Source organism: Chelon labrosus (genome assembly GCF_963514085.1).
Source record: "Chelon labrosus genome assembly, chromosome: 8".
Classification (NCBI taxonomy): domain Eukaryota; kingdom Metazoa; phylum Chordata; class Actinopteri; order Mugiliformes; family Mugilidae; genus Chelon; species Chelon labrosus.
This window is the reverse complement of record NC_140358.1, coordinates 7,638,166-7,662,594: the sequence shown is the minus strand read 5'-3', so window position 1 is coordinate 7,662,594 and position 24,429 is coordinate 7,638,166. Positions and strand designations below refer to the sequence as shown.

Sequence of the window (24,429 nt, the reverse complement as noted above, 5' to 3'; positions counted from 1 at the left end):
GCACTAAAGTAAAGGATGAACAAATTAAACTGACCTCTCGGCTATCTCTGTCAGCCATACTGCCTAGTATGAAAAAACATTGTGGTATAGACAGGCGAGTTGGAAGAAATGCAAATACAGACACGGGGGGTTACATGGTGTCCAGATTTGTCATTCATTGTCAGTCCACATGAGGCTGTGTTATTAGAGACTTCTTTTCCAAAACTCTTCAGCTGGAAAAAAAAAGTCTGTAAAGATTTTTTCTCGACTGTGCCACAGAACAGAGTTGCAGCCCTGGTTTGAAGTGCTTATCTTGAGTTTCAGCAAACTATTGTGTTTTATAAAAAAGTCTTTATAAAAAAAAAAAAAAGGTACTTATGTCTACTAGTGCAATATGGTTGGAGGAAATGGCTCTGCCAAGCAGTAAAGATAAGACAACTCCTATCTCATCGCTCCATAGCGTGCAAAAGACTGAAATGAGATCCACTTGATCAGGCCTCCGAGGAGTTTTTTTTAGTGACCTTTCCCTTGGTGGCCTACCTAACCTGTGCCACCATATTCACATCTGTCATCAAAGTCTGACCTTTTCTTTCCATTTTAGTCTGCTCAGCTCTGTGCAGTTGTTTGGCAATATCAGGAGATGTCATGCTCTTCTGACAAGGGTCAGAGACTGGCAGCAGATCAGATGGAGAGTCCTAGAAAATAACAGGACATATTCTATTTTATTTTTATTCCTTCCGGATTAATGCAACTTTGGTGGAGAGTGTAGTGCTGCTGAGTTTTCTTTGCAGTTGCACGTCAGTCAAATGATTAAGCCTTTAATGGAAGCTTGAGTCAGAGCCTTTTTACGCTGCAGTTATTCTCACTGTTTATGAGACCTATTCTCATATTCTGGTCTAATATTTACCCTCTGTCTTAGCAAAAGGACATGGCGATAATGTTTAACATAGCTTTACAAGAGAGTGCCACATGGCAGCATGCAAAGTGTCAGACCATAACATGTGGGTAAGTAGGTTAGGACAAAGTTGAACCAGGACATGTGTGCAGTTTGGAAAATAACAATGACCTTGACATCTCAAATAGTCATATTAACATATTTTAAAGCTGTTGGCTGCTGATGTACCAATTCATTCTTCATTTTCAGGTCTAAATTTGTTGGCATTTAAAGCTGTGGTTTCATGTAGCTTGTGTCTGCAAGCTAATAATCAAAACAAGTGGAAGTACCTTTTTAAACCATGTTTAAGCGAGATTGTCTCTGAAGCTGCTGAAAACGACATGCGTGGGAATCAGAAAACAGCAATGGACTGCCATTAAAGTGACTAAAACATAAATCCTGTATTGTGCTAAACTTTCTTTGACATTTTAATCTTCCAATAATTTGGCTGACTGACTCTGACTGCTTTATCATTTACTTTGTAGTGACCATGTCTGTACGTCAGTGCCCATCAGCTTTAGGACTGGCTGTCGACTTCAGCTGGCAGTATGAACTGAAGGAATGCTTTATGCATGCAGAAAGATGGTCATGTCTGTCCGGATTATTCCATTGCATACATCTGTGATGACATGGAAGGTGTTATCTCTACACATTTATGTCTAACACAGTTCATACGTGTAATCCTATGATACAAATAAAATAACACTTTTATATAAAGTTTGAAATCAAGTTTATGAGGCTGAAAACATGATTAAGAAAACAGCAAAGGCCACAAGGATTAGGCTGAAATAGGCAGAGGCCCATATTTATGTATGAGGGGGTTAGATATGACCGAGCACGTTCTTCATTGTCAGGTCTGTGGTTTGTAGATGGGTTCATTGCCGTACATTTTATAATACCTTATCTAAAAGTTTGTTTCAAAGACAGTTTGTTTGCTGATAATTCACAAAACAAAGCAGCTTCTGATGCCAATTCTTAAAAGAAAATTTCACACTGGAATGCAAGACTTCATAGTTATGTGCTTCGACATGAATAAAACTCCAGAGGCTTGAATAGAAGACAAAAATAAAAAGATAAAGAGAACATGGTAAAAGTAATATTATGACACTGCATATTAAAAATGAACAAAAACTAAAATCCACGCCTTGCAGTATGTATGAATTTCTTGTACTGAATTTACATTATTAATAACACTGAACTGAAATTTAATGAAGAATACTAAGCAAAAAAAAATAAAAAACTAATGAAAAGCAATAAAAATTTTATGTCTAGATTTTAAAAAAACAAAACAAACCACACCTTCACAAATTGAAAGCGATATCCAAGCAATGAACACAACACTGTCCTCTCACACTCTGGAACAATTCTGATTATCTCTAGAATAAATGAACAAATTAATATTCTTACTACTTTTAAGTTTTATTTGTTATTTATAAGTTTATACTAAGAAAATTATATATCCTTCAGTTAAAGCAACGAATGTGTCTCTGTGTGTTTTTTCTCCCCTTTTCTTGACAAACGTTCGTCTGATCTGCGGTTTTGGTGTAGAGCAAGTGGAGAGTCCTGACATTGAAGTCATTAGAATAATATTTTCTTATTTTATAAAGTTAGATGTACCATACAGGAAAGGTTCACAACTAAATTGGGCCGCAGGCTATTAGGGACACCTGAAGGCTGACAAACTTTACTCCAATCTGTCAAAATGTGGCAACCACAGTGACTGCAAGCTCCTCCACTTTAAACTCGGTTTGTACTGCCACAACTGGTCTACGCCATAGGGTGCCACTCTGGTGAAAGCCTTTCTACCTATGCACTGGTGAGTCTGCATGTTTCCATAATCACGCCACTAAAATGCAAGGCAGCAACAAGTCAGCTGTGTTGAGATTCACATCATACTTCACACCATGGGGAGTGGAACTGAGCGGATCATGTTGGAGTTGAAGTAAATAACTGCCGATCAACAATTACTTTCACTGAAATCACTGCAGCAAAGAACAAAAAGAACCAAAAGAAGACATTTGAGTAGATGGTTTGCAGAAGGCTGAACAAGGTAGAACTGAGACATGTGAAAAAGGAAATGCATTTTGGACCAAGCCATTGTGGTCTGGATCGTCGCGAACCATAGTCACATTTCTGGGGAGGTGCATGTCAGGGCCGTGCCTATGGGAGTAGAAGTGACGCTCAATGGGAAACCTTCCTAAAAAGGTTTATTCTTAGCTATCTCACTGGTGTATTGCTGGGGTTTTCTAAGTGACTGATGAAAGACGTGCTAACATTTGTTTGTTTAGCAATGGTTGGTTCTGTTAGCCCCGTGACCCTTAACAGGAATAAGCGGGTACAGAAGATGAATGAATGAATGAATGAATGGTTCTGTTAGCATTAGCTCTAACCAGGTCCCTCTTGCAACCTCATCATTCTCTTATGCTGCAATCACGCTGTAAGCTGCAATTTGCCTGTTCTGAACTGACACCTTTTGATGTGCACTGCACCAGTCTTTAATAATGTTACTGACCATTTACCATTTATCACTGAAACATTACTAACAAATAATTCAGCTTCATCTAGACCGGACATCTAGAAAGGACAGGCAGTTGTTACCAAAATCCTATTAAACCCAAACAGATAAAACTAGACAGGGTGGCACTTTAACCTTGTTTCCGTGCAGGTTGCTCTAAACATTTTGAGGATAATCACCTCTTTAGGCCATAAACAGCACGGACCGCTGCACAAAGCTTTTTGTATTCACCCAGACCAACAGCCTTGCAGAATGTTATTTACTCTGCAGCGGAGGATAAGGAAGAGGTTAGGCCACAAACAGACGCCTCCTGCCACAGGTCTTTCCCTCAGAGGAGAGCTTAAGATTGGGATTTTTGTGCCGGGCTGAGCAACCATTTCTCTGGGACTGAAGGGTTGAAAACTCTCTAAGGTACAACCTAAAAAATACCTTCACAGTAAATGTAAATTACTGTGCTAGTAAATTGCTAGACATGTTGGCAGCATAATGGAGAGTCAGAGGATTACATTCCCATCCTACATGGGTTCATTGCTAACTTAAATCAAAGTCTCAGGGATTTCTTTCCTTCTTTACAGATGTCAAGTCAAGAAACAAGCCCGCATTGTCTAATGGGGGATATTAGAGCCATTCTCAAACACTGCCTGCTTAGGTTACTGTGTTAAAGGTCAAGTTTGGTATGTGACCATGAATAAAACAGAAGCATGCTTCATGGTTCAATTAAGGTATGGTTGGCCAAAGAAGACGTTCCCTTCGGTCGCGCAGGCGAAAGGGAAAAAAGGCTGGAGTGATAACCACAGCTGGAATCTGACCTTTCATCCGCAACACCCCCATTTATCTACGTAGCTGAGAGGTTACAGAATGACATGAAAGATAAAAGGTTGACATTTTCAGCAATCACTTCAGATAGTCAGTGGGTGACTTATCAGCTGCTTATTTTCTTTTCCTAGTGTTTTTTTTAATGTAATTTTTGTATTTACTATGTGTGAATAGGTTTTATTTATAATATAAGCTACAACATGGTGATAGGAGAGATCAATAAATCATGACATTATGTCGTCAATTAGGATGTCATCTTGGACAATAAGATATGTAAATGAATAGCATTAAAAAGAATAAAGCCAACAATGAATTCATCCCACTAATGAGTACAGTCTTGCTGGGTGTCATGAAGCTCCATTGTTTTCCAAAAACTATTAACACACAAATGAGCTGACATGTCCTTTCTTTACAGGGGACATGAGTGCTGATATTTTGAGTAAACCCTACTCAGTGGCGGACCGATGTATGAATCCCCAACTGAAAATAGTCCCTAACAAGTGTCCTATTTACTCTTGTTCTACTCTCAGAAGCTCCTGCAGGTTAAACTGGGCTAAGCAAACACTTGACTTGAGCAAAGACTCACAATAAACAAAGTTGAATACACTCTGTCGCCTAGCAACTGTAAGGCTACTCACAACTCTGCCTGTATAAGGTCGGTTCAAATAGAATATCTGATCTGAGCACGGACTTGTTTAGTACTCTAACCCTCAAGATGGCCTTTCTAAATTCAGTTACCAGAATAAATATGAACTTGTGTGAGGTCAGCATAGTTGAACGCTGTTGGGTAATATAATAAAATGCAACCTGTTCATCCGTTGCATTATTCTACAGTATATTCGTCATCATTACAACTCTAACACTTAAACTTATCAGATGTATCCTCAGTATCAAGCATACGTAAAGCTTTCAGTAGCTCAAATTTATGATGTTTTGTTTTAGCCAGGGCTCGACCTGTAAATGTTCTTACTGATGTGTTCCAGGTCTCCTGTCTGCAACTGTCTAACAGTTTAACTGCCAACAATGGAGGTACTTATTTTTTTAATTTCCCTGTTTCTCTCTCCAACATCACCTCCAGATACACACAGCACATCCCCATCTTCCTCATCCTCACTCTGCCGCAACTAGCTGGCCTCTCAAGTTTTAACAGCTGGCTGAACATAATGAGAGCAGAAGCAAAAGGCTACACCGGTATCAAAGTACACTTTTCATCTGAGAGAAACAATGACAAATAATGAGTTTCAAATAAACTTTTTTGTTTGTTGTTTCTAAGAACCAAACACAAAAACAGCATTTAAATGAAATCCTGTGCAATGGTGTAAGGTGAAATTTAATCTGCTGTTTTCCCATAGTAATACCTCTGGCTGCTTAGGAAACGCGGGATCTGCTGGGCGGAATCAACTGCAAAAGACGAACGACTGCATAAGAGGCAATTTCACGGTCAAGCCCCCTAAGTGATGTGTCACATTGTGCTACTGCCCTGTGATCTTTAATACATAGAGATGTTAACGGTTCCTGAAAGTGTGCATACACTGATCTATAAGCTGAGACACTGCATGCCTGAAGGATACCTGGTAGATTTATCTTCCAATGGGGAAGACAGAGAACATTCAGGCGCAGTGATGGTGGGTTTATCTGAGAGGTCTGAAAAAGTTCTTGGGTCTCAATCTGGCATTTGAAATTTACTTAAAAGTCACAAGAAAAATCCAGATTAGGGGTTTGAACTGATAACCATTTTTTAGTAAGCAAAAATTTTATTTTATTAATTAACCAAAGCTCCTTCACTGATACAAAATGCTCCAGAGTATTACTGAATAATTGCATTGTGCGGAAGGTAGGAACTAGAAAATAGCAAGGAAATTGTTTTATTAACTGCAAAAAAGAACAGTGCACAAAAAGTGAGTGAGTGAGACAATGTTCTGGGAGTACAATGCTGTATTGGTGTTGGACACTAAACTTAATAGCTGCTTCGGAAAAAATGTTAGCAACCATCCACTCTTAACCACTTACCCTGTAGAGGGTTATGGTGCCAGCTGGTATTGGGCAAGGGCAAGGTACGCCCTGGACATGTTGGCACTCCACAGAGCTAACACAAAGACCAGGGATGTCAAAGTAATTTTAATTGAGGGGCTACATACGGCCTAATTTGATTCAGATTCAGATTCAGATCTCCATGGCGGGCCAAACCGGTAACATTATAACCTATAAATAGCGACAGATTGAAATGTTTCCCTTTGTTTTAGCTCAAAGAAGCACAAGTACATTATGGCAATCTTTACATTTAATGAACTGTTCCTTTAGAAAATATTTTATGAACAACCTGAAAGAAATAAAAAGGTGCAGTTTCAGCACATTGCTGTTATCTGCTGTTTAGTTCAGTGTTGTGTTAGGTCTGCAACCCTTACTAAAACAGTGTAACCCCTGGTGGTAAAAATAGGGAAGCAGTTAATTTTATTGAAAAATCGCGACTAATGTAATTTTCACACCTCGCAAATTCATCCTGCGGGCCAGATTGGACCCTCTGTTGGGCCTGTTTTAGCACATGGGCCGTACTCTTGACACTCCTGAGGAAGACTAAGAACAATTCACACGCACATCCACACCTACTTACCAACCAACCAATTTAGAATCATCCTAACCTGACATGAATGTCTTTGGAGTATGCCAAGAAGCTGGAGCACATGAAGAAAACCAGCACAGGTACACGTCGAACATGCAAATTCCAATTAACAACCAACTCCCTACTTTTTAAAAGAAAAATATTGTACGGCAACCACTAAGCCTGAGCTCTTCATGCGTCCACAGAGCAATAGCTGTGGCCTGACACAATATCTGTTCAGGTTGTCCATCTGTATGTTAGCTGTTGTACTGACTGGTCTACTAGTTGACTTTACTAGTGAGCCATGGCGCTTTAAGCAGGAATTTGACTAGTCGCCAGTCACGTGACAATAACAGCACGGACTCCTCCGAGAAGACAGGTGAGGAGCCCAGTGGGTCATTGCAGCAAACTAGCAGCGGTTCATCAAGTGTGTTGAAATACTTCACTAAAGATGAAGCCCATTCTACTATGGTTACCTTGCAGAAAAGCCTCCGTGGCTTCTTTTGTGTGAAACACTACAATATGTATTCAGGTCAAGAACAAGGATTTCATTGTTGTATACCATTACTTTCTACTGTGTTTTTATTAGTGACATCATCGGGGACTAGTCAACGTTGACTCAACTTTCACCACATATTAGTTGACTTTGAAAAATCTGATGTCGTTCAACGACTACTGTATGACCCATACTCATAAATATGATATCTCATGGACACCTTGAGGGAATTTCTTAATATCGTCAGAATTTTGACAAAATTTACGTAAGTGTCTAATTAGAAAAATTATGTCAAAGGTGAAAAATTTCATTAAATTTTCTTCACGACATACAGGATTCTGGACAGACATGGGTGTAAACCACCACTTGACTGGCTGATGGGAAACGTACAACCCCGAGGTGGTAATTCTAATTTCCTCTGCCAGCAGGTGAGGACGTGCTCACTTGGTGAAAATGACCAATTGCCTCGACATCCAGCAGAGATGAAGTAACAGCCTTAATTTAGTGTCAAATTTTGAAAAAAGAAAAAAAAAGAAAAAATCCTGCCAAAAAGCCATTGCCAAAACAGCAGTTCCTCAAATGGCCACTTGAGGGCAGATTCAAAAACCTAATAAAATATTCTCGGGCATCATTTTCAGTCTATTTGGTGGTAGAAAGGGTGTGCTGTGCACACAGGCATGCTTTATCTCTCATAAGACATCTTGATCCTTTCCAAAGTGAAATTTTTATTAGTATTTCCCCACAGATTGGTCATCAACCAGCGTGTATTCAACACTGCAGTTTAGTTTATCATCACAGCCATCACTCCTCGATCCTAATTAAGGCTAATTACGCATGAGGTACCCATCACAAAAAGCTACTGCTGCTTTAAATCTTCACCCCTTTTGAATATTTTGGAGGGAGGGAGGGAAATATAGAGAGAGAAAAGGAGGCGGAAAAAAAAACAGACACACACTCGCAAACCGACACTCCCCCTGAACACAAGCACCAACAACACACTAACACACTGACCAGTGCCGTCCAGCCGACTAAAGCAGAGAGCCTGCTGTGTGGATGTGTGCAGCCCTCTGGACTTGGTGGGAGGGGGATAAGTTTCCCCAAAGACAAGCTTGGATCAGTGAGAGAGACGATGCCTTCCTCCTCTAGCCCAGTCTCACAAGCTGCTCAGTGGATTTGCTGATTGCCAAAATAATTATTTCTGCAAGTTATTCAGTGGGAGTGGGGAGAGATTTTGAGCCAGAGGATGCTCCCACAGGTCATCCGGATTCTGTATGTCTTGTCTTTCTGCTTTTTCCAAGGAGGCTTTATCAGGTGAGGCGCACTTATATTTATTATTCCCTTTTTGTTTGTGCGAGTTATTTTCTCTCATCAGCTTCTTGACATAAACTTTTTCGCCATTTGAGTCGACGCTCCCACATCCCATCTATCCTTTTATCGACTTTTTAACTCGATCGATTGATTAATCTTTTTGGATGAACGCATATTGTGCGCAACACGCTTGAGTTGGTGCAAATGTACTATGCGATAACACCTTCAACTACATAATACCGCAAATCTATTTATTAAGACAATGAGAAACACAACACACTGCTTTGCACAACGAGGTAAGTGCGAGCAAATCTGGGCACAATTACGCAAAAACGGTCCTGCCTTTTACGCACAGAGCAAACGGACGTCATGCCACTTATTGTGGAAATTACGATTTAATATCATGGTGGCAGTTTGTAAGCTGGCAGAAAATGTAGTAGCTATTAAGTTAATATGCAAACACTGAGAAGAGATATCGTCCTGTTCAATGAAAACCTGCCTCGGTCGCAAACAACCTGTGGAATCCTCGTTTGCATTGCAAGGTCGATTTGTGAGGAGTTTAAATTGAAACATTAAGACAGAATTTATGTGATATTAATGGGGTTGTACAATTAAACATGTGTGCTCAAAGCTCACATGGAAAGGATATGCCTTCTCCTGAATTCTCAAAAGGTAAAACAAATCGAAAACCGGGATTCAAGTTTTAAGACAAAACAAGAAAAAGAGTTTCAGCTTATATTTTAGATGTGCAGAGCTGATTCACACAGAGAGAGGGGGAACACCAGTTGGTGTGCCTGGTAACAGACAATCTCCCTTCTCATTTCTTTTCTTTCTTACTTTCAATTAGCTTTACAACATGCCTCCTAATTCCTGTTGGCCCTTCATTCATTCACTCAGACAATCCACAAACAACCAAGCTCCCCTTTCTGTTTTTCTTCATACATCCATGTTCTCCTCCTCTCTCTTTCCCTCTGTCTCTCTCTCTTTCTTTCTTGTCCCCTCATGGTGGCAAAAACTTTTATTTGCAGTGAACACTTTCCTTATTTCATGCCCCGCCACCCTCAGGTGTGAACGGAAGGGAATTAAGATCTGCATAATCCTAGAGTGGAACAGAGCCGTGACTCTGTGAACCCAGGGGTGAGGAGAGCAGCTCTTAGCCTGGAGAGCAGTCAACTGACAGCGCCTCCTCCGACAAATTATATGCTCTCCTACCAGTCTATGAGGAGGGAGTGGGAGGGAGGCAAGAAGGAAAAGGACTGAATTAAGGGAGAGGGCAGGTGTAGAAGACAGGCAGAATCTGATGGAGTTGTGGACATGTTGTAGGGGAATGATGGAAATTGAAAATGGGAATGGAGCAACCTGCGATTGAGAGAAATGCGAATGAGAAATTGAGAGGGTGGTGATTCATTTAGCTGGTGGCGGCAGCGAGATTAGTAAAGTGGAGAATGGAGCTAGTAGATGGAGAAAGATGGTTCAGATAGGAAAGAAGAGATGAGATGGAGGGAAGGCGTGCGAGACAGGAAGTGTTGGAAGAGATGTGGAAAAAAAGATTGTCATGTAAAATAGTGCTCAAGCTGGATGGATGTGATACGTTTTGGACTGGATGGTTGTCAACAAGAGGAAATGAGAAACAGGAACGAAGGGTGCAATAAATAAAAAAAGTTCATATCATATTCTGAGAGGGGGACTGTTCAGGGGTTGGAGATGTGTGTGTGTGTGTGCTTGCGCCAATGTGGAAAAAAAAGACGGTACAGTGGTGTGTCCTGCATTGTTGCAGCTCGGAAGGAAAACCACAGTGTGCCTGGTTTCCTGAACCTATTCGTCTCGGTGGGTTATCTCAGATGATTTCTTTAAAGAAGCCTTCAGGAGGGGGAAAACTAAATAAATTTAAATTGCAAAGTTATTGATTTATGTTAATTTATGCATCGACTTCAGTCACTGCAGAGATGTTAGTGGAACCAGCTGAAACATTCTTGTTCATTATTGGTAGTGGTAACTTGAAATTTGGTATTTGATTTTTTTACTTAGTTCATATATGGTGTTGTGGGTTGTTATTTTCTTGCTTTTGTCCTTACATTAGAAATGAAAACAGCGCTCCACCAACCTTTTTTGGTGTATCCCTAGCACAAGATAGTGACGAAATCCCATCCCAAAGAAAACGGAAACATTAATGAGTCAAACCCTTTATGATTAACCAACTAATTGTTTCATCACTAATAGTTTTTGTACATTTCCTTAACAAACAACATAAAGACTTTTGTAATTAGTTTAGCACCTGGGAATTTGCGACTCTGATCGGTAGAGGGCAGCACCATGTTTTAATGTGGTGGATCTTAGTGTTATGCAGTAAAATGCACGTCACATATCACTTAATGTGTTTGAATGGCTCAATAGCTCATCCAACTGAGACATGTTGCGCTACAAGTCATACTCTCCACCCAATGCATGCCCACTTGCAAAAACTTTGAATAAAAGTAAAATGTGCACAATCACTAAAATTTGTGTCTACTCAGTTTAAATTTTTGCACACATTTTTGTCAGAACTAAAGTTGTAATGGGGCTATTAAGATCGCAAGTTCCCTAATCTGGTGTGTTATGTCAACAAATGTAACGTCAGTTACAGGATGGAAGCTATCACATGCTAGAAGCAGTAACAGTAACATCACAACACTAGACGTGCGAGTTGTGCAAATGCGTCCGTGTCTCCTGGCCATCTGATGCATATCTGTTTATTGGCAAACTGACAGTGAAACGCTGTGGATTTCATTGAAGTGAAGGGCAGAGAATCTCACCAAGTATTCCTGCTGTCCTTGCCTCAAGTCAACGAGAGATCATGAGTCAGAGCTGAAAATATCAGAGAGTAAATCTTCTCATGAGATAGAACTGGGCACTCACGAGTCTGATTACCGTGTGAATACGTTAAAGAGGGAAGTATTTATGTGGAAGGCATAACGTCTTTCCTTTTTAAGTTTAATGCATCAACTGAAGTAGATAACTTTACTTGATTACAAACTTCATCTTCATCTTTATAAAATAGGTCAGTATAGCAGAACTCAAATAAACAAATCATGAATGACATCTTTGAAGATATGAGCGAAACAGCTCTAACCCACTTAGAGAAACAACTGAGGAATTTATTTTTCATTTTTCAAGTCTTTCCAGCATTGAGGACACATTCTGTTTGTCGTATTTGGTTTCAAATATGTGGGATTGTTCTAATGTACTGTCAAAATCCCAAAACCTCAAGTGTGAACACTTTTAATTCTTTGTTGGAAAGTTTCTTGTGGGGGCACTGAACACTTTCACCAAATATCTGTGGTTAAAGCTGAGAGCTCATTATTTTTAGTTTGCTGTACACTGAACTGTTTCTTCATTCTGTATGAAACTGAACACGTGTCACAAGTGGGGACATAAACCTCACTACCAATATATTTGCCCCAAAATGGGTGCCAATAGCAATGATGATATGTAGCATCCCATAATTGCAAGGGTGTTGTTTTCAAGAGGATGTGAAAGACAGAAGAGTCTTTAGGAATGGTTTTTCCTGTTAAAGCATTTGTAGACTGAAGCTAGCCTTGGAATCAGACCAACTTCCCCATCCATATTTTTTTTGTGCGTTGAAAAGTTGGTCTGGAACCATTTGGAACTGACTTTGCTCTGGCAAAGATCTGCTGGGCATTTCAAATCATTTTGGCAGGATTTACGAGGCGATGGACAGAAGAGTAACAATCATCCACGTCCACTGAGCACCTTTGAGTTGAATCTTTTTACAACAACATGGACTTTGATTGGACTAGCCAATGGCATGCAGAGGTATTATTTTCTCTTCTCGGTTGAAAGGCACCCCATAAATCCAAATGGCATGTTACCAGACTTTTATTCTGAAAATAATTGAGTCTAGCAATGCCTGCTTAAGCATTTAAAACTGAAAATGAAAACAGTTCCAGTAGAATTTTTGTGTTCTGTGAATGAGCAGGGTGGGGTGAAACAAGGGTACAATATCAAGTTCAGCTGGACCATTTGTAGCCAACACCAAACTGACCCAACAATGACCTTTGCGGGAACAGAGGGCTGTAAAGAGACCAAAATGGAGTTCATCTGAGGTCAACTGGAACAGCCACTTCTATTTGCCCTTTCTCTAGCAACGTATAAAGTATTGGCATTGCTAGAGGTATTCATTTTGTTGCAAATTAGCAACCTCACCTCCAGAGGCCAGTGAATCCTACACACTGGTCCTTAAAATAAATAGCTCTTCACTGCGTTATTATACTTTTCTGAGAAATATATGCAAATACACAGAAAATTGAAGTACGGACTGACTAGCACTGGAGTATTTGTAGTTGGTTAGTATTTAGGAGGTAGCCCACCAGTTCTAATAGTTCACCAACTACCCTTATCAAGAAAGAAATATGTATGACACTAAGCTTTTACGTTGTGCCACATTCTGGTGCACCTAGGCCATAAGGAGTTGAAAGTTAATGAAATTCAGCAAGTTTTAACTGTTGGACTCATTGTACATTGAGAAGGAACATCGAACTTCAACTTGCATTTAAATAATGGTTTCCTAAAGATAAAATATGTTCTTAAAATGTCACATTAAATATTTTGTCTCAGAAAGTGATGTTTTCTTTCTTGCACACCTATTAAACAACAGAAAAAAAGCTGTTCCTCACATTTTGAAAAGAAGCAAACACACTTTAGCCAATCCAGAATTTAAAAGCTCAGTTGATTTTCTGTAACCGCTTGTCCTCTGGAGGGTCGCAAGGAGACTAGAGCCTATCCCAGCTGTCATTGGGCGAGAGGTGGTCTCCAGTCTATCACAGGCTAACACAGAGAGACAGACAACCATTTACACTCACATGCACACCTACAGTCAATTTAGAATCACCAATGAACCTAACTAACATGTCTTTGGACAGTGGGAGGAAGCCAGAGTGCCCGGAGAGAACCCACGCAGACACAGGGAGAACATGCAAACTCTACACAGAAAGGCCCCAGATGGAATTGAACCCATAACCTTCTTGCTGTGAGGCCGCTCCCAAAAGCTCAGTTGTTACCTGTAATTTAATTCTGATGGTCGTCCCAGCTGGTGTAGAAGTATCTGCAACAGCAAAGTAATATCTAGAGGCGAGTAAACAGTAGAAGACTGCAAAGACTGTGTGCCGTCATTTTAACTGTTTTACAACCCACAAGGAGTTCTGTACATAGAAACTTGGAAATGCCTGCCACTTCCAGTTGAAAGAAATACACATAGCTTTTTAAGCTTGCATACTTAAGAAATTAAACAATAAGATGAGTGTTTTGAGCTTGCATGCAAGGTTCCATTTGGTTTTGTGGATTTTTCAAATGGACAACAGCACATACCAGAACTGTTGGGGAAAATATCAATTGAGCGTATCAGCGATTTCACCTTGAGTTAGACCATCACAGACACTTTCGTGGCTCTCTTATCCGTTCCAAAAACAAAGGAAATCCCCACACACTTGGTTGATACACAGACTCGAGTAGCAAGGAGTGCTGGCAAAAAGGGAAGCATGAAAGGAGAACAGATGGGATGTTTACGTGAGTTAATGACTAAAAAATTAGCGCCAAGCTGGAGGCAAGAGTTGAGCAGACGGTTCGCTCTCCACAGCCGCCACATCCATGAACAGTGGTGGTATACTTATCAATGAAATATGAAGACCGGGGACACAAAGAAAATTCATCAAAAGATAAACAAAGAGGTGATGTTTTTGCACGGCTAAGCTTTAAATTCCATTGAGGCGATGCTGAAGGTTTAATTGTAGCTTTTTAAAAGACACTTCAAAACAAGTTATTTATTCTGCTCGTTCTCAGAGGAATGACTGGATTAGTTTTTTCCTCCAATTAACAAAATAACTGTCTGTCTGCATGGCAAGACTTACATTCTGCAAATCTAAATCCTGTATTTATCATTCGCAACTTTTAATGAAAAAACTTGGCCACAGAGTCCCTGACAGGAAAGCAACATCTGACACAGACCTATCCATTGCTTCACTGCCCATTAGATTTTTGTTTGGATATATGGTGGAGGTGACAGCTCACTGATGGTCTAGAGCCGTCAGCTTCAGTCTTCAGTGTTCGCCTGACACCTCTGGCTGAGAGATGTGACTGATTATTTCCAGCCCATTCAATCAAACCACATATGACCTTTCACCATTTCTGTCAATGTACTTAACAGCCTCCTTTCTCCACATCTTAACACATAGTTTTCATGAAGGTGCTGACCCCAGAGGGCAAAACAGTACTGTTGTCCTCAATGAGTTTATCTCCTTAAATATGCCAATTATCTTTATGATATTTTATCCTATTCAGAATCCCAACATGACTAAAGAAGCTATAACCACTGACATCCTATGAATTTCCCATTCTGGATGAGAAATGTCTTTCTCTTTGTCTCTTTTCCTGTCCGTGCTGAACCATGTGTTTGTGAAATGCCTTTGCTGCCAGCTGAAATCAAAACCCAGAGCTGCTGAATAATAAATGCATCACGAAGTGTAACTGACGTGCATGAGCTCAGGGTAAACTTTTAATCTCTAAAGATATATAGCCATCTAATGCTAAGCTGATAGGGCATTAAATGCAACACTGCCCATTGGTCATGGAGGGGATCACAAAGAACCCTTCAGGCATGCGTCAACACTTTTTGTAACATTAATGGAGGAAATTGTTATGAGCAATGTTGAAGGGTTATTGTAACAAAGACTGGGGGGGACGATCAACAAATTCTTCACTTCTCAGGTCTGTGAAATCTTTTAGCATCTTTCAGCTCTGTCATTTTTTCAAGTTTTGTCTTTCTTTCATTACTCAAATGACAAACTTGAGATAAACTCCCCCGTTACCTTAGATCTTCCCGGCATGAGAAAAAAAGACAAACTTACAAAGATGCTACACTAAATTGAGCAATTAGCAGCCTAAGTCTACCAAAACAGAACTAAAATGACTGAATATGTGATTTAAGTTCACTAATTGGCCAAAAACAGTTCCTCTCTGTTGTTGCTGCATGTCAGTTGGATGAAGTGTTTGCAAACCTCTAAAATAATATCTATTATATCAAGTTTGCAGTTTTTGCTGCTGTCAAGTGACTTATAATTAATGCAGACAATGCAAATAGTTTTTAACATTAAAGTGATATTATAAAAAACGCAGACCAAGCTTTGTTAATGGCAAAGTTCCTGTTCATTGTGAGCAACAATAAAGTCATATAAATCTGTTTTGCCTCTGTTTTAGAGCATACTTCTGGACTAAATACATTACAGAGTAATTAGAATACATTCAAAAACAGGGAGTACTAATTTGTTTAGGAACTCTCCATAGTCCAGTCTACAGGCACCCCAATGTCAGCCAATGGCCAGCTGGCACATACGTTCTGCACCTGCCGGAAAGGAAATAACTCTTCACCAACGGGTGGCGATAGTTTGTATTGTCCATTAAAAAGGGGAAACCAGGAAAGCTTGCTATTAGTTGGGAGGCTAGGGAGCTAGGAAGACCTACAACCCATCTACAGAGATAATCTCTCCTAAATCATACTGATCAGTTGGTCTGCAGTCTATTCATTCAGGTAATGACGCTGTAAAAATATATCTGTATTTGAATATTCAGATTAGATGAAAAATTGGTCTTCTTATAATTTTGTTGTTGTTTTACTTTTATTACTTCCATTTCTGGAAGTAATAAAAGTGCACTGGTTCGTGCACTGGTTCTCTCAGCTAAACAGCCAATCAGAGTAATATCTGTGAATGACTCATGCCACCACAAAGCCAACATGCTGAAAGGCTGAAAAGCTGCCGTCAGGGATCTGCCTGGAGCCACTGGTGCAGGACACATGGGCAAAACTACGGCCACAAGCACTCACCAACGGCCTGATACCAGCAAAAGGCTGACCCTCAGCTTGGTGTGTCTCTGCACTTTGCAAGTCCACTGGATCCAACTCGCCAGTTATGCTGAAAATTTAGGAAGACTTTTCAGCACACATCATCTTCCTTGGTTTAGTCAAACATTTATGTAATGCTATGAGGAAGAGCAGGCATTAGCTGAAGTGGTGGCAGTATGTGTGTGCAGGTGGCTTTATCAGGGTTACAAAACCACGGTTGTGTCTAAAGTAGAAACAGATAGGTGTCTTTTACAGTGGGCACAAACCAAAACTACACAGGATAGACTACTCAGTTTTCAGGTAACTATGTGACAAAGCAGTAACGTAATGCAATTAAGTGGACCTCTTCACCTCTCTACTCTTTTTCTCTGGCCCAGGCAGATTAAAATGGCCACTTATTGACTACAGCAGCACTTTAGCTCTGAGGTTCACCACTGTAGGGCATAATGTTCTCTGCAATTAGGTGCATGAAGTGGGGGCCCATTATGAACCCTCCATCATGTTATTATGTTTGACCATGAGGTCCACGCTGATTAAACTTCACTTTCAGGGTGAAGGGAAAGCCAGACCTCATAATACACTGTTGGACAAAAAGAAACAGTCGTAGAGTCAAACTCAAGAGCCGATTTGTAATTGAATCAAAATCTCATTATCTGAGCCATTTAGAGTGACCGTGCTGCAATCAATCAGTAATTACAAATGGCTGTGATTTATCAGCCAAATATTGCTGGCTAAAGTGTAGCAGAGCTTGCTACATGTATTAATCATTAATCAAAGTACAATTCACAGCTAAACGATTAGCTTTGATTTTAGTTGTTTAACCCGTTGTGAAATAAATTTGGCTTGTGATTGTGTGTGCTACAGTGCTGTAAATTAGTTAGTGAATTATTTATCTATGCATGCACAGTTTATAGGATACCAGTGGAGAATTACAAACAACATAAAATAATCCCTGTAGTTTTATTCAGTTTGTTTTATCCAAACTCACAAACTGAACTCAGCATTGTGACAAAGTGTTGAGCAACAACAGTGTCTTTATTAATATGCAATAATAAAAGGTGTCTTTATTTTATAGTTGGATGATAAAGATACTTGCAGGTACTTGTAGAGAAGTATTGATGCTAACTGAGTGTGTATATTCCTGCACTGTTTGAATTATAATTGCACCAAAAGTTTATAAATGTTATATGCTGTGCTAGCTATACAGATTTTACCAATTTACATTGTTCACTCATTTCCGTACTATAATCTTCTCAGAGATGACTGACAAAAGGAACTGTGGGCTAGTGGCATTGGAAATAAGATGCAAAATAACAAATTGTTCCTCTTCCTCAATTTTTACTACAGCTTAAGTCACACATGACACAGTGAAGCAGTTTGTCAGGTGTTTAAGGGGAAATGAGAATGTGGTTAGGGGGGTTTACAGCTGTATTTGTAAGATAACACAATGGCAGCAAGAGGGTCTCTCCCCTTCAGCTGCATCAAATGAGAGTGGGTGACGTCCACAATGCAGGAGCTTGTGCAATTCCTCAAAGAATTTATGTCTGATGTTAACATCTAAACCTTCGCGCTATAGGAAGAACAAAACGACATGCAATACCACTTATCACAGTTTCAGCTGCAGTAAGCAAAAAGCTTTCTGAGATGCTTTGATGTCTGTGGGTTTTCTCCGCAGTAAAAGTTCAAATAGGTTCATCAGTTTTCATTGAAATCCCTCTGTATTGATGGCTGGACCTAGAGTAGGTGTCTATTACCAGATGTTTTGTGATACAAGTGGTCTGTTTGCCACACAGTAAGTGACCTGCAGGTGACTCCTTTATACAGAGTGCAAAGCTGCTTCAAGGGTAGAACACTACACATCATGTACTTCCACAAATCCCTTGTGCTTTGACCTCTGCTTCACTGGCTGCCTCTTTTCTCCTCACATTAGTGAGATGACTAGTTGTCCTTGACAGGTAAAGTGCATTATTAAACTGTAATGATATCACAGTGTGCCTAACTTTAAGAAAAAAATTGCTTTCTGAAGAGGAGAGAACACAGCAGTTTGAGCGCTGAAAGGTGTTGTTGCTAATCCCAAGGATATTCTCTTAGAGAAAACCATTTTGACAGAATACAGCATCGACTCTTCCCGTCTGCAGTGTACAACTGGTAGCGATGCCTGCTGAATAAACCTGTTAAGAGTTCTTGCTGTTGTTCTGGAGCAAAAGTAGGCTGCCCTGTTTAACACAGCTTAATTAAATGGATGAAAAGAGATGCAAACATATTAGCATTAGAATGGGCTTTGTTCAAAAGGTCAAGTTTCATATTTTAGAACCTTTCTGGGCCATATTTATTACAAACTATGAAGATCCCGACCCTTTAATTAACTCTTACCCCTTTCCTTAAATTAGTTAATTGCCTGCCAGACATTTGTCCTCCCCTGAAAGGACAGAGTAGTGTCAGTGTAGTTGTTGAAATCATATTAATGGGACAAGGCTAGTAATTGTCTAAACTTGACTTTGGATAACTGTTGTATTATCTACCTTTTGATTAATGAAAGATTTATATAACTATTTTAAACTCAAACCAGACTGAAGTGCTCAAAACATACCCAAATCCAGCCTAACATTCAGCTCAAGCCCATCCAGTTCTATCAGGCTGTCAGCTCAGAACAACTTTAATTTATTGACTAGCCATTTGAAAGTGCTCGAGTCTGAATGATTACCAGTACTTTTTAAAAAGGTAATTGTGAAAAGTCTTTTGTGTTCCACTGTCAATGTCGGTTCATCTGATTTTTGAAAATGTTGTTCCTGCCACATTTAAAACCCAATCTAGTTTCTCTTCACCAAAACATAAGCTCCAGACACACAAGTTGAGAGGGGAGCGGCATTCAGTTAAAGCCCTTGCTCAGACAGTTGATGAGATCATCTGAAGGTAAGCCAGCTAATATTTCAAAGCCTTAATGGTGTCAGACTTGGAAGTCACATTGAGAATGGGTAGACATGCAGACATTGCAGTCAAGGAGAACGTGTCCTGATATTTTATTAAGGTTATTTTAGGGACACAACCTCAATGTCTGGCCTGTTGTTTAAAAGATGTGCCTTGATTATGATCTTGTACCTACCACTCTATTAGGTATGCAAAGTACGTGGTTATCTCAGGCCACACACTCAACTCTGAGCTTCTGAATCATCCATAACCGGCCGGAGATGCATCTCTTCATTGTGGCGAACGGACACAATCTGAGCACTAAACGTATTCTTTTGCTCACCTGTCTGTGTGACCGGTGAGACTCCCTCCATTTTTCTGTATGTCCCCACAAGACAACCACATTGTTTCCTGAAATAATGTATCAAATCCTGTGGTACTCTTTGGATGAGAGACGCGTGCTTTTCAATAAATGGGAGGTTCACTCAATAAACGTGTCACATAAATCCTGCTGATTGTTATCAGCAAGATTGTGGTGTTTGGTTCTCCAGTGATACCTCAGAAAATACTCATTTTATTATTGAAGTAAAGTATTACACCTACAAAAAGAACTATTCCAATTTGGAGGGATTTACTTCTCTTTTATACAACCGATAAATTAAATCCACCTGATAGGAAAACGTGAAAAAAACAACAACAGTGTATGCTAAACAGGATTAGTTCATAGTCTGGCTGTCGGTTGTCCTTAACAGGCTAAAGGATTACCATAGCCATATGCCTTTGTTCTCTGGGAAATCTGCGAGACATGCAATTCATGTCCAGCACCCCAAGAGGCTCTTGTGAATAAGACATCACCCTGGAAAAAGTGCACAAAGCAAATGGAGCAGTGCCTGAGTTGTCTCTTGGACTCAAGCCTCTGAGGAAATCTCTCAGAGCCAGTGTCTCTCGCCTGTGGGTTTTTCGAACTGTGAGAAAGTAGACATTGTACCCAGCATCCGCTTTGTACCATCACAGACTTGTTTACTGAGACATAAACAGTCATTGAAAGTGGTAACATCAAACCTGCAGTTGAAAATGTGCATGACATGCAGTATCAATAGACAGATAGGAAATATTTTCACTAGCAGCACATATTCATTAAACACAGTCATTAAAACATGACAAACTAGGCTACTGTCTTTCTAAATTGATTTTACCATTAGACGATACAATCACACGTCAATGTCTATTGGGTATGGAGGCTGTTCTGCTCTTTATCAGCAGATGGGGTTTGATCAGGCACCATGAAACTGTACATTGAATGTTCAATTTTTATTTAGGAAAAGGATCATAGGATCGTTTGATGTCATTAAAACTTAGTAAACTGCAGTTTTCCACAAGAAATTAATTCTTATTTTAATAAAAAATAATAAAAGATCATCAACAAAAACATATTTCGATTATCATTATCAAATGGATATACCGTGATCCTTCACAGGACAAGTGGTTACAGAAGATGAATCAATCAATCAATCAATCAATCAATCAAATGGATTTAGCTGTGATTCCCACAGATTTCAGCTGTTGATCAGGGCCCGTATTCCTAAAGATTCTTAGCGCTAAGAGTTGCTCCTCGTGGCCAAATTCTAAGAAAATTTTTAGAATCATGACGTTTTCCTCTCAAAGTTAGGAGTAGCTCCTAGTAAAGATAAAAGGTATTCCTAAAGAATCTTAGCTCTTAAGAGTGCTCCTAAGGTGAGATTTGTTAAGAGCAGGGAGGAGGACTTTTAGGAGCCTTAGGAATTTCTTAAGCAGAGGAGAAAATGGCTGAAAGAAGAGACAGGAGAGATATTCTCCAAACACTGAATGACAATCAAGCTTGTTACAATCGCAATACAGTGGTCCCTCGTTAATCGCGGGAGTTACGTTCTAAAAATAACCCGCAATAGGCGAAATCCGCGAAGTAGTCAGCTTTATTTTTTTTACAATGATTATAAATGTTTTAAGTTTGCAAAACCCCTCACTACACACTTTATACACTTTTCTCAATAACTTACAAACATACCGCACTTCAGTCACACTGCCAGCGATCAAAGATACTGTAGGCCTATATGTAAATTTGGCAAGCTGAACGCATTCTGTACTGTACAAGAGACACCGTACGGAGGAGATTGATTGACAATGGTCTACAGTCCCTTAGCCAATCAGGACGCAGAAAACAATGCGCTGTAAAAAAAAAAAAAAAAAAAAAAACGAGGTAAATTAGTGTCAATTAGTGAAAGTCATCACAACACTGAGGTATACAGAGCCGAAGTCCCGCCCCTTCCGATTACCTCCATGGGACCTATCTTTCGAAAAAATATGAACGGCAGTCTATGGCGAAAGATAAATTATTTTCTGGTCCCGATCGACTTGTGCCTTGTATTATACATATATTGTTTTTCAGAATAAAAAATTATTTTACATGTCAAGAATGTCACAGTTTGTCGCAAGATAGTTCAGTAAAACGCTATGGAAAATACGTAATTAAACGAACTACAAGTCCAAGTCGCTTACCTTACGTCACCACATTTTCCTTCCACTCTTTGGTTCTGTCTGCCCTTCTGTTAAGTTACAGTAAAAGATAAAGCTAACGATGCCGGTGTGTTTTGTGCCGGAATGGGAAGAAGACGGTAAAACTCAACAAGGAGACAGCCATAGTTCTCTAGTGACGTACATTGTTCGAGACGAGAGATGTAGTTCACTAAGCGATCTCATACAAAACCTAATGTTGTTCAGCTTATTTACGTCAAATAATTTATCTCTTGACGTGAAAAATTATCTTTTAAATTCACACACATCATATGTGAAATTCATGCCACAATTCGAACGGGACCAAAAAATAATTATGATCTCTCCATTAACTCCCGTTCATATTTTTTCGAAAGATAGGTCCCATGGACCGGAAGCAGAAGGGCGGGACTTCGGCTCTCTATTTAGCAACAGGAAAAATGCAACAATGCAGCAGTGATGACTTGGGGCCAAATCTACGTCTCTAAACACTTTTATTCTCATTGACCAGTTGATCCAGAAGCAAACACTGTTCCTCTGTCCAGTTGGGTTTCCTGCTTCATTTCTTCTCCACTGCTGTTCGGGTTTTGGAAGATTTGAACATCAACCAACACTGCTTCTTCTAGACCGGTTAGCAATCACAGAAATTGATGAAAGCTGAGCCATTTTACTCTTGTTAATACCAAATGGGTGAAGTGCAAAATGTTACCAGCGTGGTAAATGAATGAAAGCAAATAAATAAATAGAACTATCCGCATGTGCAAGTGGGCCTGAGTTTTATCACACATTTTATAGGATAATTTTTAAAGTATAGCTTACTATTTATTTATTTTTATGTAAAGTATTATTTATAATTACACAGTCTTCATAGAGATTAGATTCTGTTATTAAGTCTATTAATTTGACGGTCCATTCTAAGCCAATTATCACCAAAAGTGTATTTTTTATCTAGCTTTTAGGATCAACCAATCACACCTCTTGAAATGATGACTCATACCTAGCAACGGGGTCAACCACACCTCCTCACTAAGATAAGAGTTTCTGTCCATTCCTTGCTAAGAGTTCTCTAAGAATTTTCTGGAATCACTCCTAAGCTAAGACTCCTAGCTAGGAATTTTTAGGCTAAGATAGGAGCTCTCTTAGAGGATTCTTAGGGGCCGTCCACACAGAAACGCAAAAGTTTTGCATCGTTTTGGCCGATCGTCCACACGTATCCTGTAAACGCATAGCCCTAAAACGCACTTTTCTGAAAACGGGTCCCAGGGTGGAGAAATTCGCAAACGCAGCTCTTGCGTTTCTTTGTTTACGGACACAAACGAAGAAAACGATGACGTCATCGCCACACTCCCGAGCAGCCTTCCACCTCCCGCAAGACGTCTCATAACAACATCAACAACAATGGCGGACTACATGCTAGTTTTCCTGCTGGAGAAGATATTGAGCCTATTAGGGTTACTAGGGCAACATATCATGCTCCTGTGCCACCACGCTGAGCAAAAAGGCGATTTGTAAACAGCGCTCAAGATTTGTGCGCATGCTCCGCCTCTTCCTCTCCGTTTTTGGTGAACTTATGAAACTGAAACAGCGCCACCTATAGGCCTGGAATATGAAGTAGCGTTTTCGGTCGAGCTGAAACGGATCTGTGTGGCCGCGGATATTTCTTGAAACGATGCCCCTCGAAAACGGAGAGGGAAAAGATCGTTTTCGGACGTGTGGACGTGGCCTTAGAATCTTTAGGAATACAGGCCCTGGTCTTTCTTCTCTCAGTTCAACGCCAGCTGTTGGCATATATTTGGGTTCATCAATATAATTAAACATTCTCAATGAGACTAATGAGAGTTAACGTGGGCTTGTGACTCTTTTTTGGCTGCCTACTTCACTAACTGTATGTTTGCCACAGACACCCAGTCTGAAATAATGCAAATATGTCCCACATTCATCATTGGGCCATCAAAATTCTGTTACCTGATTTGGTAAACTGATGTACAGTATATTCAAATGACATAAGAATCTTTATATTTGAACAATACTATCACATACCAAAAACACTGTATTCTCTTCATACTGTGTATTTGAGAAAATGTTAAGCATTTACTTGTTAAATAATTCAAGACCATGTGTTTTTATTTTTATATTATATTTTAATTCATTTTTAAGGTGCTCTGGAGAGAGAAAGTTACACTGACGTATTAATGTGTTAGCTTGTTAGAACAAATTTACATATACATTTACAGTTTATTTTTCTTGCCAGGGCTATCAGTTACTAATTAAAGCCTTGTATGCAGAGTCAGGATAATGACAAAACATATCAGCATGGGGTTGTCACAGTAGGAAACTGAAAACAGTGCAGTACTTCCTTGTCAATTATATTTATGATAATAGGCACTACTTGACAAGTGCTTGGTCATGACAAAAGGAATGATTGTAGTTGCAAAAATTATACTGAATATATGTT

General features: G+C 39.7%; 1 protein-coding gene across 1 annotated transcript in view; it reads left to right on the top strand.

Moving 5' to 3' along the window:
• Positions 1–8,545: 8,545 nt before the first annotated feature.
• glra4a (glycine receptor, alpha 4a) overlaps positions 8,546–24,429 on the top strand; it is a 59,129-nt gene continuing 43,245 nt past the window's right edge. Inside the window, exon 1 of the mRNA XM_084549684.1 lies at positions 8,546–8,650. Within this exon, the coding sequence (XP_084405810.1) occupies positions 8,583–8,650 (68 nt within the window). The 5' untranslated portion in view covers positions 8,546–8,582. The remainder of the gene's footprint in view (positions 8,651–24,429) is intronic.